Genomic DNA, 18,657 nt, shown 5'->3' with positions numbered 1-18,657 from the left:
CTGTTGAATGCAACACTGTGGGAGTAGAGGGATTCACTGAGAAGAGCAGTTTACTCAGGGCTGAAAGGAAGGCACTCTGATGCTTTACTGATGATCACTTTAGTGATTCTGCATATTAGGGTTCTCCTCTTCCTTTCAAACCTTACATTTCTGATGGATACAGCTTCTCGCCCTTCGTGGGGCACTGCTAAGTCAAGAGGAGGAGGCGGAGAATTGAGGTTCCCTTGTCTAACTCAACATCGTTATGGCCTCAATTCTGTGCTTTACTTTGTCAGGTAGAACCCACTTCCTCTCACGTCCCCTGTGACTGAGGATGAGAACAGAAGCAAGCTGGTGAGGCAGAGGGCAGGGGAGAAAAGACGGAGAGTCAGGGGCACTGACTCAGGAGCATCCTGAGAGTCAGTTCAACTTCTTAGGAGTCTAAGTGGCAAACAGCATGTTCTTTCTACTCAGTGGAGATAGGAGTTCTCCACATTAGTTCTTCCCAGGTTGGGATTTTCTCCTTGGTAGTAAATTAGAGAATTAAATATGCATAGTGCTTCCTTACTGCTGATCCCCTGTAGAGTCCTGCAGCTGTACTATTAAAATATCTTACTTCAGGGGCCAAAAAGTTGGCAAAATTGCTGCCTGCATTTATTATTTTATTCGTTCTTTAGGTACCATCTATTTATTGAGCACCTGCTTGGTGTTGGGATGTAGGTAAGAATCAATTAGACATGCATCCTTCCCTAAGGAACTGGTAAAATAGGAGAAATGTCACACGGTCGTAGATTTCTCTGGGTACAATCCTAAAGTAAATGGAATGTCGTGAGTGGAAAACACAGGAAACTGATCCCACTTAGGGACATGATGTTCAGGCTGAAAGCTGAACAATGACTAGAAAGGAGAGGGAGGGATAGAGCAGGGAGTCTATCAGGAAAGGGACATCACAAGCAGAGGGTAGGGTGGGAGGGAGCATGGCACAGTCAACAAATGAAAGATGGCATATGTGACTGATGCCTTATGAAAGAGAGGAGGGAACAGGAAGGGGAGCCTGGAAACTGCAGGGAGGGCCAAATCAGGCATGCTAACCTGAGAAAAATAGGAAGTCTCCAAATGGCCTCAGGCAAGGAAACTACAGTATCTGATTTGCAGTTTTAGAAGCTCACTGACTGCTGTGTGGAGAAGGCAGTACACAAGGGCCAGGCAGAGGAGAGCAGCCTGTTGAGAGGTTCCTGCACTTCCCCACGTGGCAGAGTGTGCAGCTTGCACTGGCTGTCCATTGCAGAGATGGGGGAGAAGGAAGAGCAGGCAGGCTGACTGGGGAGCCCAGCAATGCAAAGAATAATACAAGTTTGGAGGCTGGCAACAGCTGTATTGATTTTGCATCTCATTTTCAAAATTAGCTTCTATTTTCATTGCTGCAAGGCATATTATGCCCCCAATTTACATCTACTGCAACCACACTCTGACCACATTACTTTGGCACTGAGTTGCCATTATTTGCATTCCGTCTCTCTAAAAGGCTGAGAAGTGTGGCACAACAGGTGTCCTCTGATCTACTCAGCACACCCTCAGAGTTGGCCCCACTGTGAAGTCCTTAGCTAACCCTCAGAGGGGCTGAGTTAACTGGACTCTGAAGATGAGGGAAAATTACTAATATTTACTTTTTTCAGTTCTATGGGTGATACTTCTTATAATGGCTAACATTATAGATCACAAAGCATAATAAAATAGTTGACCCATTAAATTCTCCTAATCAACAGACCTTGTTACAAGTTCACCTAACCTTTACTAAATGTTACAAATACTGTGGAAAAAAAAAATTCTCAAAATTTCACTTGACAGGGAAATTATGAAAAGCCAAATTATTTTTTTTCCTGTTTACATTTTACTGATATTTTATTTGCACTAAAACTAACCTGGTTGAGAATTTTCTAAGGACCACAACATTATGTAATAGGTTATGACAGGCCCCATTCACTTTATAGCATCAATTTATGTGAACATCAGATACCAAACGGGGGAAAAATGGCATAGAAGCACAGAAAACAAACAAACAAGAGAAAAACTATAAAAATTGATGGAAAACAAAATATACTGTAATTAAACTCAATAGTCAAGGAATGTTGGAAGAGTAAAACTATTATTATTGATTCATAGATTGATTGTTTCATGTATTCAAGCATCCTTCATTCAGGATTTTCTGAAGGATTCTTATGGAAATACAGAGATCCATCAGGGATTCTCCAGCAGGGATCAAATGTGCCCTGGGAGGACTGTGATCTTGTGCTCGGTAGGACAGGAAGCACTAAGTGAGGAAACTGGAGGAAGTAGACAGGGCTCAGTTCATTATTTCAGTATGGTCAGAACTGTTTTTATTGATTTATGTATTTATTTGAGGTATGGAAACCCAACATTTCCACTAAATAAAGAGATTTCTGAATAAAATTAACAACAACAATAAAAACCCTGTAAACGTGTCTAAATCCTCTCTCTTAGGTGTTTTAATTTCCAGACATGATAGAGTATCCTACAAGAGACCCACTCCTGTTCTGAGAACAACTAGAAATGCACAACAAAAATAACTGGCTTGCAAGTACGGGAGAGGCTGTCAAAGAAGTCAAAACTTAAACTAGACCCAAAGGAGATGCTTATTGAGAGGAGCCTGACTTTCTGCTTCACACCCCACACACCCTCCTGGGATCTTCTAATTCTTAGTGTTGAAAGAGAAACTGAGAAATCAGGAAGAAGTTAGCTGCTGAGAGGAAGAGAGTGCCTTAGAGTTTTCAATAATCTCATAGGTCTGGGGAGGCAAAAAATCGAATTTAAGATAACCAAGGCAGCAACGATGTGGAATTAAGATCCCATAGAGAAGGGAGGTTCAAAGAAATGAGCCTGGCACTTTATCGTAAGCTATTCCCCAAGGACTCTGACAGTCAATTAAGTTACACATACTTGAGAAGCAAATTGAAACCATCCTAAAAGCAAAGCAAAGCTTTTGGCAGCCTCATGGAGTCAGATAAACAAAAACTAGAGTTTATGATTGACAAATGAGCTAGGATCCTCAGTTGGCTCCCATGGAATATTATTCTACAGGACTTTGGTGAAAGAAAGGTGGACTTTAGAAAGACTACAAACTAGCCCCAAGTGACTTAAGTCTTTGATTGGATTGAGATGGTCTGCCTCTCTGCTGACCAACAGAGGACAGAGTGAATCCTTTCTAGAAGGAGAAAACCTCTACATTTTTCCATACAAGTGTTTGTCATTCAATCCATTACCTGGCATATCCAAAAAACACAATGATGAGAAAATAAAATAATAAAAACAGACACTGTAATAAAGTCTATCTTCATCTTGAAAACCTCATAGAGTCTTATAATAGTTTACTTAAACAAGTTCAAATTCAATCAAATAAAACATGGTACATTCCAGTCATCAGTCAAACATGGGAGAGAACTGGAATTAACAGGCTTCTTATTCCATTTTAAATGTTTGCCCACAAATTTTAACCATATCCTTTCCCATTTCCCTCTTGCCCCACAAGTGCGCAAGCTAATAAGACAGCCCACCTTTTTTCTGGTGCCACTAGGGATGTACAACACTCAAATCCTGGCCTCCATGTGGCCCCCAGCCACACCCGCAACATGATGGAAGTAAAGCATTCATTCACCTCTTTGCTCACACCATTGTGGACTGGCTTGGATGTCTGCTCTGCTGCCCCTGACAGTCCCATGATGTGAGTAATAACCTGTTCACACCCCCTCGATGGGTGTGTCACATTGTCAGTATTAACATCCAAGCCAATTTTGGGTGTGCAAGGGGTTGACCTTTGTGGATCCAGCACGAAATACAAACAAAGTTGACCCAAATATTGCAGTTATTTAGCTTAGATTTTAAAAATAACTTTGATCACTATGTTTTTTTTTAATAAAGAAAACCTGATAATGCATTTTACTAAAAAACTGGAAGGGGGAGGGGGAGGGAGGAGAAAAAATCAACTAGAAATTCTTGAAAAACAAACTTAATAAATGAGTTTCAAGTACATTGGACACAGATGGATGAGTGAGCTAAAAAATTAGGTCAGTAGAAAATAACCAGACTTAAGTATAGCTTAGAGAGAAATTTATAGCCTTAAATGCCTGTATTACTAAAATAAGTAAGGCTAAAAGTCAATGATGTGATTATTCATTTCAATAACCTAGAAAAAGAGCCGTGAGTTATACTGAAAGAAAGCAGAAATAAGAAATATAAAGATAAGAGCAGAAATAAAAGAGAATATGAATAAAATGTACAAATCTGAAAGCTTTTTTTAAAGAAAATATCATTAAGTTGATAAACCACTTGCAAAAGAAAAAAAAGAAGACACCAATTAGCAATACGAGGAAGGAAAAGGAAAGAAACAGCAATGCAGATCCCCACACATTAAACAAAAATTATAATGGTATTATGGAAATTGTTATGCCAATAAATTAGAAAATTAAATGAAAAAGACAAGTTCCTAGAAGACAACTTAAAGCTGACCCAAAACAAAATGGAAAATTTAAATAGTCTTATGTTCTTAAACCTTTCCTCAAATAAATTTCCAGGCTCACATTGCTTTATCAGTGAATTCTTCCAAATATTTTAAAAATAAATAATGCCACTCTCACACATTCACTTCCAAAAAATAGAAAGAAGGAATAATTTTCAACTCATTTTTTGAAGGAAAGACCAACTTTGATACCAGCACTTCTGAATGAGAATAAAGGAGAGAAATTATGTAATTATTTCAAAATGTGCAGAAAAAACATTTGATATGGTTCTATACTTATACATAATTTAAAAAAATCTCTTAGCAAATGAGTGATAGAACTAACTTTATCTAATAAAACTATCTGTAAGAAATCTAGAGCAAACAATATAATTAATAGTAAAATATTAAAATTTTTCTACTGAGATCTGGAAATAACAAAAATATCTATTTCTACAGTATTGTACTAGAGGTCTTAGCCAATACAATAAAGCAAGGTAAAACAAGGTATAAGGATTGGAAAAGAAGAAAAATAACTGTTACAATTTGCAGATACATGATTTTATATGTAGAAAATCCAAAAGGATACTGTCAAACTTTTAGAATTCATAAGTGAATTTATCATGGTCAATGGATATAAAATCAACATAGCAACCAAATTTTCATATTACAAATGAAAAAACTAAGGCACAAAAAGTTCCTCAAATCTACAGACATTTTTCAAAACTAGAAAAACAGTAACAGAGGCTGAGAAAGGAGAGGATGGGGGGATAGGAAAAGGTTGGTTAATGGATGCAAAATCATAGCTGGATAGGAAAAATAAGTTCTAGAGGTCTACAGTACTGCTATACATCTATAATTAACAATTTATCATATGTTCTCAAATGGCTAGAAGGGAGGAGCTCAAATATTCTCATCAAAGAGAAATGATAAATTTTTGCAATGATGAATATGCTAATGGCCCTGATTTGACCATCACACATTGTATACATGTATTGAAATATAACTCTGTATCCCATAAATATGTACAATCATCATGTGTCGATTAAAAAATTAATTAATTAGTTAATTTTAAAAAAGAAAAAGTAATGCTCAGCCCAGTGTTTCAAGTTTTTTTCGCATCTATGCATCAGGGATGTAGAACATGTTTGAAGGACATAAACTATAGAAATTCTTTAGATTCCAGTTCCTCTCTAGTCAAACAGAGGCCAGTCTGCACACTAGTCCCTGCATCTCCTGGGCATCAAGACGTTCTAAAATGCTGCTGGCTGCAGTGACACCCACAGACAATGAAAGGAATGCCCGAAGAAGCAAAGCAGCCATTTTCCACACTGTGGGGCTCTGACTGGCCCGGGCTTTCTGCTTTTGCCTCAAGTTGAGGACCAAGGCTCACCTATAGTGGCCGGATCCACCTACAGTGGAACCTAAGGATGGGATGAGAGGAAGTGATGACTGTGTCCAGAGTCTATCACAGGAGAAGGGAGAAACAATGGAAAAGATGGCTCTTTGACCCTGGCCTCACAGTTACACAGGGCATCGAGGCTGAACTTGAGAAATGATCTGCAAATGAGGCTACACACAGAGTTGCAGAAAGACACTGACAGGACTGAAGGTACGAGATGTTTATCATACAACTTTAAATTCATGTCCCTTTCTTCATCCACAACACACCATTAATTGTTTTCTATAAATTCTGCAATTATCTTGCAAACACTGTAACTATATTGGTGGGATGGTATATTTGTTTGCTAATATTATTCTTTTATCACATGCGAATGTTGAAGACTTTGTCACACGCACTCAGCATTATTTCTTTTCCTCCTTCTCCCCACCTCCCTGCCACCCCAACTCGCAACCTCCCCCACCCCACCCTGCTCCCAGCCAGTGCTTCACCATGGAAGTGGTCAGAGCTTCCCAAGTCAACCAGGGAACGATTCTGGATTCCTCAACTGTCTAGTGAACTCTCAGACCACGTGGGTGAAATGTAAGGGGTGATGGAGTGCTTGCTTTGTAGGTGGGGACAGAACCAGAAAGGCTGTCTTGATATTATAAATATGACCCTATTTTAAACTCTTAGCTGGTGTTACCTTAAAACACTGGGGTTATGGTGGGAAGTTCAGAGGTTCCATTATTATGGCCTCAACTTCCACAGACAGAACTCACTGATTGCTGTCAGGGGTGATGCTCAGCCTGGTCCTGGAGAACCAGGGGCTTGACCTACATAGGGCCCTGGGCCTCACGTAGGACTTCCTGCGAGGTGGGTGTGTCCAGCCATGGAGGCACCAACAGCGCTGAATTTACCGAAGCTCAAACCAAGCCAGTGCTTGGGGCCCAACTAAATTGAGCACACCATCCCATCATCCACTCCAAGAAAAACAGAGGATTTTATATTTAATGAACTCATGAAGAATTAACTTTGCTATCCAAAGAAAATTTTTAAAAAAACTTATTTTCATTTCAGCTTGCATTTAAGTTGTCTGTCATTTTGAGTGATTTTATTTTACTGTGAATTAAAGTGAGGATGTACCACAGTGGTGGTGGGAAGTGCTCAGAGCCTGGCCCTAATACCCATTCCCTAGATTTGCCAGGATCCTCACTCTCCTGGGCTCTTTTTCTCTGGCACACACATTTCCTGTTCAGCATCTCTATTTTCTATTTAGCCCCACATTACTAATGCCACCTTTGCCAAGCTGTTGCTTTTCAGCTCCTAAATTTAGGCAGCCTAGTTATCATTGCTCTTGTGCAATATTTTTTCAATATTACACGGTGCAATTTTGCAAGTATAAAGCAACTCCCATGGATTTCTCTAACATTTAAAATATGCTTGTGACCTTAAACTTACACTTTTGCTCCCCCAAGATCTTTCACGAGGAGTCCAAACATCTTTTGGAGGGAAGTGAGATATTTTTTCATAAGTTCACGGTATGGCTAGCTAATCTAGGCTCCTTTGGGTGGAGTGGACAGAGCAGTGAGGAGGAAGAAAAGGAAACAGGGTCGTAGACCTCCATTTGGCAGTTTTAATTCTACTCTTTCAAATCAAAGCTGGTATTCAGCACTTTGGACTGTCCCTTCTACTTCTCCTGTTTCAGCTTCTGCCTATTCTTTAGGAAAATTGGCAGATGTTTCAGAGCAAGCTTAGAATCGTGGGATAGCGAGGAGAGAGATTATTAATTAATAACCTGTTCCCTTGGAAAGGTAACCAGAAAATGAATGAAAAGAAAGTTCTAGGACATTATTTCTCCAAGAAAACCATAGAATAGCTCTCTATTGAAATTGCAAGAGCCGTACATAGATTAAGTCCTTCGATGAATTCTAACCTTCAGGCCTCTCCTGACTTACCTCCACCAGCTTGTTGGCATGTTCACGAAAAACCTGGGCATATTCTTTCACTTCCTTCTCGTTCCCGCTCTTTGCAGCCTCAATGAGTACTAGCAAAGGGACATTAGTTTCCAAGAAAGAATCGGATATGTGATCCATCACTGCTTTCCGAAGCTACAGTTAAAAGAACAAACAAACAAAAACACACAATTAAGAAATAGAATTGTCCACTTTTTTCTAAACTATTGTTCAGCTCTCATTATCTGTGGAAATACTGTTCCAGCTCTCTCTTTTTAATTTTCTCAGTACTTACTATATTAAAAGGAAACAAAAAACAGTGACTGATGGATGCCTTTGAAATAAGTGTATTAAATGTCAACTTGAAAGCCTGTAGCTCAAAACAGTATAGGCCTTCTCCTATCAAAGGTCTGTTCTCATCCCTCATTGACCCAAATGTCCCCCTTTGGGAGGTTCTGAATCACGAAACAGTTCAAGAACTCAGGCTCTTGAGAAAAGGAGAAATCTAGACATCATCCAGCAAGTGGGAAGAACTTTGGTTGAAGAGCTGAGTCTTGACGACACCCCTAAAACTGTACCACTGTGTAGTCTACTGCCCTTTCTAGGTCCATTATTTGTACTCAATAGAGGTAGAAACATGAAACATCTAACAATCTCAAAAACATTGCTGGCCAAGCGCTATGATGATACGATTGCTATGCTCCAGAAAGAAATACTTTACAATTATCTTCAAGGTAAGAATAAACAAACCTAAGTCTTCTAACAATGCCTAATTACACATTATTACCACATTGTTAAAATAGGAAGTGGGCAGTTGTATAAAAATCAAATAAAACTGTCCCTGAACAATCACCTTGGTGCTGTTTTGTTCATAATTGTCCAAATGAATGTGGGATCAAAATAAAAATAAACACAAGAGAAAATGATAAATAATCTGTATGATTTTCAAACAAATATATTTATCTAGGAGTACTCAAGTGCATCTTTTGATCGGGTGATACATGCATATTTGTTATTGATCAGAAGAAGGAGAGCTATATAAATCTCAATTCCTTTTTGCATTAATTACCATAAGGTATGCATGTGTGTATGTATAACTTAGTTCAGTTTAATTCTGAATTGGGTTTGACATTTCACCATATAAAACATAATAAAGACTATTAAAGTTAGCATTACTTAGTTACTCAGTAAGTAAAATGTATTAAATTACTGCTTGGGAATAATGTTGGCAGACACTCAGTTAAGATTTTTTCACATTATATCAGTTGATTCCTACAATAACACTATGAGATTTGGACTATTCTTATGCCAGTTCTTCAAATGAAGAAGCTAGGACTTAGGAAAGTTAAATAAGTTGCATGAAATCATAAGGTAACAAGTGGCAAAGCCTGCAGTAAAAAGGTCTGAGGGAGATAGAGCAGTGTACAGTAGAAACTGACCTGCCATGGCTCTTTCCCACATGGAGGAGAAACCATTGGGAGTGTAATCAATATTGAACCTGACAGGGACAACAGAGACAAAACAAAGAGAAGGTGCAGATTAAGTGGGGGAGATGAGCAGAGCCAGGCTATCTCACCAATCAAGCCACCACATTTTTTAATACCTTACCAAAAACAGAAGTGAGATCTCTGGGAAGCTAGAAAAGCTATCTGCATCAAGCTTCTTTCTAAACCTTCAGAAAGATTATGGTCACAAAAATGAGCAACTTAAAATCATTGAGGTCAGTCTCACACAAAGTAATTATTTCAAAAAAATGAGAATAAGGAGTATAAGATCATCTCTACACATACAGAAAGCATAAGAGAAAGATATGCTTATGAGAGATTAAAACTGTCAGCTCCTTTTGCAAACTAATTAAAAGACATTAAGAAAATGATAAATGAAAGAACAACATGAATTAGAACAAGAAAAAATGTATTAGGTCATGAAACTCCAGAAAGAACTAGAAATAAAAGAAAAATCACTTTTTAAAAAAGACTAAATAAGAATGAATAAACACAAAAGTAAATGCCTTTTGTGAATAAACACAAAAAGAGAGAAAAATAATTTTTTTTAATCTAAAAAAATGAAAAAAAAGAGCTTAAAAGGGGATTTGAGAGAGATGACAAATATTGAAGATAGGCAAATAAAATTCAATGTATGGCTATCAGGGGTCCCTAAAGAAGAAAATCAAAAGAAGAAAACAGAATGAATTCTAAAAATTGTAACTGATGAAAACTTTTCTGAATACATATATATATTGAAAATCACATTCTAATATGTATTGTCAAAACTGCTGAAAGATTTTTGATGTTCTCACCACAAAAAAATAAGTATGTAAGGTGATGTATATGTTAACTAGCTTGATTTAATCATTCCACAATGTATGCACATATCAAAATATCACATTGTACCACATAAATATATGAGGGGTCTTCAAAAAGTTCACAGAGATGCCTATTATCTTTTAATTCTATTTTTCCATGAACCTTTTGAAGTTCTATTTTTCCATAAATCTTTTGAACACATAATTATTATTTGTCAATTAAAAATAAAAATTTAGAAATCTGAATAAAAAGAATACTACATTCTGAAAGAATATACTATGTTCCTAAGAAGATGAACCGTAATTGTCAACCAAGACATATTCTAGCAAATCTACTGGATTCTAAAGAAAAATGGAGGAAAATAATCTTTGTGCATTTAAGCAAATAGAGCATATGACTTATAAAGAGAAGAAAATTAGATGATCATCAGACTTTTTACCAGCAAAGCTTTGTGACCAAAGAAAATGAAGTATTGTATTTAAGATAGTCAAGGAAAGAAATATGAACTAAGAATTTTATAACCAGCAAAAACGACTTTTAAGGATATAGAGCACAGACAAAATTTGATCAACATATGGAAACTCAGACAATATTGTTACCATGAGCCTCTTTTAGGGAATCAGAGGATGAAGTTTAAGAACCAAAATAATTAGAAAAAAGTCCACATAAGGACTGATGGTGAGCATAAGATTTGTACTTATTTGAAGAACTAAGAACAAGTGATGGTTAAATGCAAGAGAGTGTAGTATAAAATGTTTGTATGCTCTAACAATGAAGACATCACAACATTGTAAAATTGGGAAAAGAAAAAAAATTTGAATATACAAAAATATTAACTGTTTTATATAATTTTAATTACAGTGGTAGTATGACTATTATTATTCTGACACTATTGTGTTTAAAGATAAAATAAAGCAAATGATTACTTATGAGATTTATCACCTATGTCCATGTTAACCGGAAGGATTGGTGGTGAAGAAAGAAAGTTTAATATAGAAGAGGTTAAGGAAAAACTCTATAATGCTAGATCTGAATTAGAAATGTCAGCAGGAACCCAATGGAATTTTTTTCAGTTTTATTCAGGTATAATTGACAAATAAAATTGTATATATTTAAAGTGTACAACATGATGATTTGATAAATATATACATTGTGAAAGGATTACCACAATTCAGGTTAATTAACATATCTATTACCTCACATAATTACTTTTTTTTCCACCTTTGGTGAAAATGCTTAAGATCTACTCTCTTAGCAAATTTCAAGTACACAATATGATTTTGTTAATAATAGTAACCATGCTGTACCTCAGATCCTCAGAACTTATTTATCTTGTAACTAAAGTTTGTACACTTTGACCAGCATCCTTCCACTTTATCAGCCCACTTCCCAACCCCTGGCAACCACTGCTCTACTCTCTGTTTCCAGGAGTTCAACTTCTCCTTTGTTTTCAGATTCCACTATAAGTGATACTATACAGTATTTGTCTTTCTCCATCTGGCTTATTCACTTAGTGTTATGCCCTCCAGGTTTATCCATGTTGACACAAAGAGTGGGATTTCCTTCTTTTTATAGTGAGTAATATTACATTGTATATATATAAACACTATTTTCTTATCCATTTATCTTCCAATGGATACTTAAGTTATTTACATATCTTCACTCTTGAGAACAATTGAGTGTAGATACCTCTCTGAGATACTGATTTTGTTTCCTTCAGATATATACCCAGAAGAGGGATTGTTGGATGATATGGTAGTTGTCTTTTAAAATTTTTGAGGAACCCCCACACTGTTTTCTATAACTACTGTACCAATTTACATTTCCAGCAACAGTATTCAAGGGATCCCTTTTCTCCACATCCTTGCCAACATTTGAACACATGGGATTTTAAATTGAAAACACAGGCACATGTGGCCCACAAATCAACCAATTTACAACTATTAAAAAGCAACAACAGCCAAGCTGAGGCCATTAGAGATCAGGGGAAGAGGAGGAGAGACCTACAGAGTTCATGAAGGTGGGAGAAGCCATGATGAGAGAAAGAAAGGATTGCTATGACCATTTTGAGCCCCAGATGCTTCAAGGCTGGTGAGTGTGAGAGCAGGAGCCAGAAAAAGCTGCTGCTGTGTCCTGTGGATGGAGTTGTTGGAGACTGCAGGGGAGAAGAAGGCCTTGGTGGTCCCTAGGCCAGCAAGACCACTAATAGGGTTCCTGTGGACCCACATAGGAGTGAGAAGCCACAACAACCAAAAAAAGGAGCCACTCAGAGGCTGGTAAGTCATTGCAAATATTTGGCGAACAGCCCATCCCAAGGGAAGTGGTAGGAGCAGGGGCAGTGTGGGAGACCGGCCTACCAGGAAAATACTGGGGCACAGCAAGGACAGCTGATCTGCTCCCCAATCAGTGCAGGACCACTCAGAGGAGACTGGTCAGGAATATAGAACTACAAGGGGGTGCAGTTTGCTGAAAAGACTCAGGCTCAGACCAGAGTTTCTACACAACCCAGGTGCACCAGACCTCACAAGACCTGGAAGTACCTATAAAGTCAACCATTAAAACCTGAGCTGCACAAAAAGCCTTCCCCAGGGAATTAACAGCAAAGCAGCAAATAATCTCAACCACAGAGCTCAAGTACTGGTCCCCACAGGAAGTTCCCCCATTTTAGAAGTAAGCAAAGGACAACAAATTAGTTCCAGTGCAGAGTTTAAGTGGTGGGAACAGCAAATAATCCAACACAGAACTAAAAGAAAAAACACAATACCCACAGACCAGAGACAAAGTTTGATATTAACCAGTAAAGGTCTCACATCACCAAAGAACATCTATAAAACCTAGAAGTACTGAAGTCCCCCAGGCTACCAAGCCAGGGATGGGGGTGGGCTGGGGGCCTCAGTCATGCCCCCCGACACCTGCAACGAGTCCCAAGGGTGGGGGGCCGAGGGCTTCAGCCACACCCTCTGACATCTGCACCCAGCCCAGCAATGACCAAGCCAATGCTGGAAGCCCCCTGGTCTCCCCTTCAGAAATGAGCGGGTGTCACAGGCCTCAATCTCCCCCCTCCTCCTTCCTCCTTCCTCCTCCTCTTCCCCTATTTCTTTCCCATTTCTCTCTCCTCCTTCCCCCAACTACTCCACAACAACATCATAGAATGTGAAAAAAAAATTAATAAATCAACTTAAAAAAAAAAAAAGAAAAAGAAAAAGAATACACAGGCACATGTGCAAACACTTTATCAGCTCTGTCCAATGAAAAAGCCAGAAAACAATGACCAGCCTAGTAGTAACGAGCAACCTGAAACACAATTTTACACTAAAGAAACCAGAGCTTCTTGGAGAACTGGCTGATTCTAGATATTCTGAGGCTGAAAATGTACAAATAAGACTAAATGCTCTTGTCATACCAGATAGCAAAGAGCTATCAAAGACTACAAGGGCCATGTGAAAATAACTCAAGATGCTCCCACTGGCCAAAGATGAGACAATTTGAACAGAACAAAAATTTCAGTTGATTGAAACTTACGAGTTTATAATGACTAAAAAAAAAAAGAATTAATTGTTCACCTTCAGAGGTTGACAAGTGACAAGGAACCAATTCATTTATCTTGACAGAATCAAGAATATATCTTGCCTTTCCTGCCTAAACTGGAATTCTGAATAATGAGAAAAGTGTCTATGTACAAACTTATTTCACTTAATAAATGAAAACAAAGTGATAGGATTAGAATATCACCATTTTTCAATCTCTAACGAAATAGTAAATCTAGGAAATGAGCAGAAGTGGCTGAAAACATCACAAAAAAAGACACAAGCAGACATTTTGTGCCTTCTGATGAAATAGCACAATCTCAACCACAGTCTCGCCAAATGGATCAAACCTGGAGCTGGTAGAGCTTCTGTATGCCCTTGTGATTTGCAGAAAATACAGAGGACAGAGTAACATATGGAACTGTACTATGCACATCCATTCAGCAAAATCCAAACTGTGGAAAACTTACAAACCACCTGGGTTCTTTGACATATGGCGGGGGGTGCTGGAGACTGAGACTAAAAGACATATCGAACAATTGAGCACAGCTAAACTATTTCATCTGAAGATATGCATGTGGGTGATAAAACCGCAAAGAAACGCAGTTACATTCAGAGGGAGGGAGGGGGCACATGGAAGGGCTTAGGGGCTGGCAGAGTTTTATTTCTTGACCTATCGTAGTGGTAACAAGAGTGTTTACGTAATAACAACTTAATAAACTACATATTTATTGTGTGTGGATTTCTATATCTGTGCTTGATTTTATAACAAAATTTTTTACAAACGCAAACATTTCTCATGTGCACTCCTCATGTTCTTTTCCATTTCCATCTGGATGGCATTCAAATGACTCATAAGGTGACCTGAGAAGCCATGAGTTGAAGATGGCAGACATCTCCTGGCCCCCAATCAACCTGGGCCCTTAAATGCATAGAGGGGAGCTGCCCTGTGTCTTGTTACTGGCCCATTACTGTTATGTAATTAAGAAATGCAATTCTATTGCGTTAATAAAGTCTTTGTGCATTTTGAAGTTTATTAGTTACAGTAGTTGGCCTGTCCAAATTTAATCCTGAAACAGAACTTGTTTTTTCCTGCCAACTCTGCCTTCCTTCAGCCTGTCTTTCCTTCCCAGATCTTTTTTACTTAAAGCTTGCACCACAGGACAGCATCACTGCCATTTCTTGGGAACTTATTAGAAATGCAAATCCAAGCCCCCACCCATACCTGCATTTTAATCAGAATCTGCATTTTAATAAAATACTTAGCTGATTCCTCTGCACAATATAGTTTGAGGAAGGCTTCTATAGGAGACCTATTATATCAGTCAAGTTCTTAGTCTCAAGCATTAGAAATGAATTCAAGCTGATGTAAGCAGAAAATCAGTCCTTTTAGTTCACAGAATGGACAGAACTCAGAAATGTTAGGACTCGCTGTGTCTTTGTGTCATGGGCTTTTGATTCAAAGTCTTAGGCAGATGCATCTGATGTTTATCCGGGTGGAATATAGATCCAAATTCTGGGTCATGTGTCCACACCTAGTTGCAAGGGTGCAGGAGAAAGGTGCTGGCAGGAAAGTAGTTTATGAAAACATGTGTTCTGGCCATTGTAGCTGCTTATATCAAGATTCACAGACTGAGGAATTGCCCAAACACAGAAATGGAATTCAGATGCTGATGCAAAAAAAAAAAAAAATGTCCAGTAAAGAATGGGTCTGGCAGAACACTAATACAGGGACTTATACATGTGTGGATTATGCAAGAAAACGATATACATTTACAAGAAATACTAAAAGGTGAAGGGGAGTTAATAAGTAGCAAGATCAGAAACTACGTACTAGGACAGGAAAGGCAAGTATGCTATGACTCTTCCTTTTTATGTCCACACCAGACACATTAATCCATTTTTTTATGCTGAACTGAAATACTACTTCATAATCCTTCTCAGGATAGTGCTTCAGGTAGCTACTACCCATCAATCCTATCTCTCCTGCAAGATGAAAGTTTTCTTTCTTTGCTGAACCTCCCCTACAATGGAAGCTTTTTGCATGACCATCTTTAGACAGAATTGGCTATGTGTCTGAGCAACTCAGTGCCATCTTGATTTTCAGAAATAAAAGTTAACAGTCAAGTCTAGGCCTGGCTGCTAATATTTAACAAATGTCTGACCATTTAACATCTGTCCTGTAATTGAGACAGATGTTTAGGAAAATCCTGTTAAGAATAATGTTTTAACTTCTTTACAACTGTGATGGAAGACATACCAAAACCAAGGTCAAATTGGAAGGTAGAGGATAATTTCAATTAGGCTTAAAAAACTGAATCCTTAAATCTTTCCATGAACATGGCTGCTCCAGGCTCTTCATGATTACTGACATATTTTACCATAGTTCCTTAAGCTTTGTGGTATAATTGTTATTAAAAATGAAAGATCAAAGCAACAAAGTGACTGGGCCAGGAGCCACCTAGCCCAGGGGGTTTGACAAGAATTGAGCCTCATTAAGTCAGGCAAAGTTTAGCCAGTCTGTAGGTCAATTAAGGTAATCAGTCAGTGCAGTAATCCACTCAAAGCCACTTTAATAAGCTGGGGTGCCATCAATGTACACGGTTCACTGGTAATGAAGGTGCTGTTTGTTGTTCAGGCTGGGGGTGGGGTTGGGAGAAGAGAAGCACATCTACACTCTGCAAAAGAGCAATTAGAGAATAATCACTGTTTTTACTTTATTTTCTTTTTAAGAGAAACACAGAATTCTTTGGTCATTATCTCGATGGCACCAACCATCTTCCACGAAGCAAAATCATTTTAATTGGGATACTAGTGTGTTTCCTTAATGGAACCAAAAAAAAAAAAAAAAAAGAATAGTTCATCAGGCCTCAACTTTTCCCTGTCCACCCCATCTATCCCCCACCAATTTCAGGTTCTGCTAGATCAATTAAAAGTACAACTATCATCATTAGCAACACTGATGTACAAATACTTGATGGTTTAGTTTAGCCAGATCAACAGTCCTTGCCCTCTAGATTTTTCTTCTGGGAGTGTGATACAATTAGGATAAAAATTAGAAATGTCTCACTGATGGAATAGGAAGTGCTGAGGCAAACTTAGATAATTACAGTAATTTGTTGCATTAATAACCCTATTCTTCACCTCTCCTTGTATCCAGGCCTATTGCCATGTAACTCTGTAGTGCCTGCCCTCTGTGACTCTGTGCTTGGCCACGTGGCATGCTTAGTGCCAATGAATGTTGGCCACCATTGATGCATGTGGGGGTTTGAAAGGCCCATTTACCACTGGGCTTGCTTGGTCTTGCTCTCTGCCATCCCCATGAAAAGAACGTGCCTAAGCTAGACTGATTATCCCAGGAAAAGGGTGACAAACATGCTGAGCAGATCTGAGTCACCTCAGTGATCCATGTCAAAGCCATCATAGATCAATCAAGAACAACTGAACCCGGGCACATGAGGGCCAGGCCAAGGTGACCATCCTTGACAAGTAAGCAACAAATGCTATTGCTGTTTGCTCCTGAAATGCTGTTACACCACAGTACTGTACAATAGATAACTAATAAAACAACATACATATTTAACTACAATAAGTTTTTGTGGTCATAGAATCACCTTTTTGGGAAGGTGGGAGAGACATCATGAAAATCAATTTCTGATCAATCAGTTGACTAGTTTGTTGTCATTGCAATTCAGTTCTTTGGCCAAAAGCACTGAATCAACAGTAGCTTGTACCACATATCACATTATACAGCTATGGCCCATGTTTAAAAATATCACAGCTGTAATTTCTTACTTTTATAGATTAAACAAACTCTTTAGTTAGAAAGTTGTAACAAAGAGACAAGTCACGGGGACTAGGACAGGAAAGGGTTGATTGGGGCACACCCTGAAGGACAGTAGCAGGTGCTTAGCTCCTGCTGTTGATTTCATTTTCTGCCCCAGCACACACAGGTCTGTGTCCAAGTCTTCTTTTCCCTCCATGATAGGCAAGGGCAATTGCCTTCATGAGAAGAGGCAGTAAAAGGTTGCCTCAAGGTTCAAGGGAGTGCTGAGATCATTGCAGATCTCCAGATGGCCTCAATCCAACAGGTACAGCAGCTTAACTTGGTGCTAGTAAAATTGTTAGCACAAAACAGAGCCCACAATTGCTGGGTGCAGTATAAATAAGCAAAGGAAAGGCTGGTGGAATGGAGGGTGTATACAGAAGGCACTAGCAACTGCAGCAGTGAGGTATGGAAGAGAGGTGGTGAAGAGAGGAGAGGAAAGGAAAGGACAGTAATATTTCAAGTTAACAATCTTCATTTAGTGCTTACTTTGTGCCCAATTCTGTTCTAAACACTGAGAATAACTCTATTTCAAAAGAACTGGCTACTATTTTCTCTATCTTATAAATTAGGAAGTTGAGGCAATATAATTAAGTCACTTACTCATAGTCACATAACTAAGAAGTGGCAGTGATAGGATTTGAACTCAGGTTGTCTGGCTCCAGAGTTCATATTCTTAATGACTAATTTACAAAGCTTCTCAGATGTCTACTTTGCATCCATTATTGACCAAAAGCAATAGTAATATGATGGTGGTGGAGAAAGTTGCAGAATAAATTTGATTCCAGGATGATGAGTGAAGCGCATAGAGGAATCTGGAAGCTTCCCTCTTCCCCACCCCTGAGACAGTAAGACCAAATGGAAGAAAATCTTCAATAGAGAGAACGGAAGACCAGAACCAGTAGCAAATGGACTACTACCACAAGAGGAAATCAGTGATCCTAGCAGAGGCAGAAGTGATGCTGAGTCCTAATGAATCCACACTCCAGGAGCGGAAAGAGACCTGCTAGATACTCACTGTGAGACTCTGACTTTCTGAAGTTGCAGGAATCTGGAAAAAACGAAGGACTCATGGTTCAAGATATGACTACTACAAAAATGTATTTGATGGGTTATACTTGCTTTGATGTAACTGTCTTATTATAACTTATGGGTCAACGTGTTTTAAAC

At 38.5% G+C, this 18,657-nt stretch overlaps 1 protein-coding gene across 5 annotated transcripts in view; it reads right to left on the bottom strand.

Annotated features, from left to right (window-relative positions):
• The window catches only part of CTNNA2 (catenin alpha 2), a 952,135-nt gene that overhangs the window by 216,847 nt on the left and 716,631 nt on the right, over window positions 1-18,657 (bottom strand). For all 5 annotated transcript variants that reach the window (XM_063078019.1, XM_063078018.1, XM_063078020.1 and 2 more), the window contains one exon: window positions 7,832-7,984. In XM_063078019.1, the coding sequence (XP_062934089.1) occupies window positions 7,832-7,984 (153 nt within the window). The remainder of the gene's footprint in view (window positions 1-7,831; window positions 7,985-18,657) is intronic.

This window comes from Cynocephalus volans, chromosome 14 (assembly GCF_027409185.1).
Source record: "Cynocephalus volans isolate mCynVol1 chromosome 14, mCynVol1.pri, whole genome shotgun sequence".
NCBI lineage: Eukaryota > Metazoa > Chordata > Mammalia > Dermoptera > Cynocephalidae > Cynocephalus > Cynocephalus volans.
The sequence above is the reverse complement of the archived record's forward strand: the minus strand, read 5'-3'. Positions and strand labels throughout refer to the sequence as shown.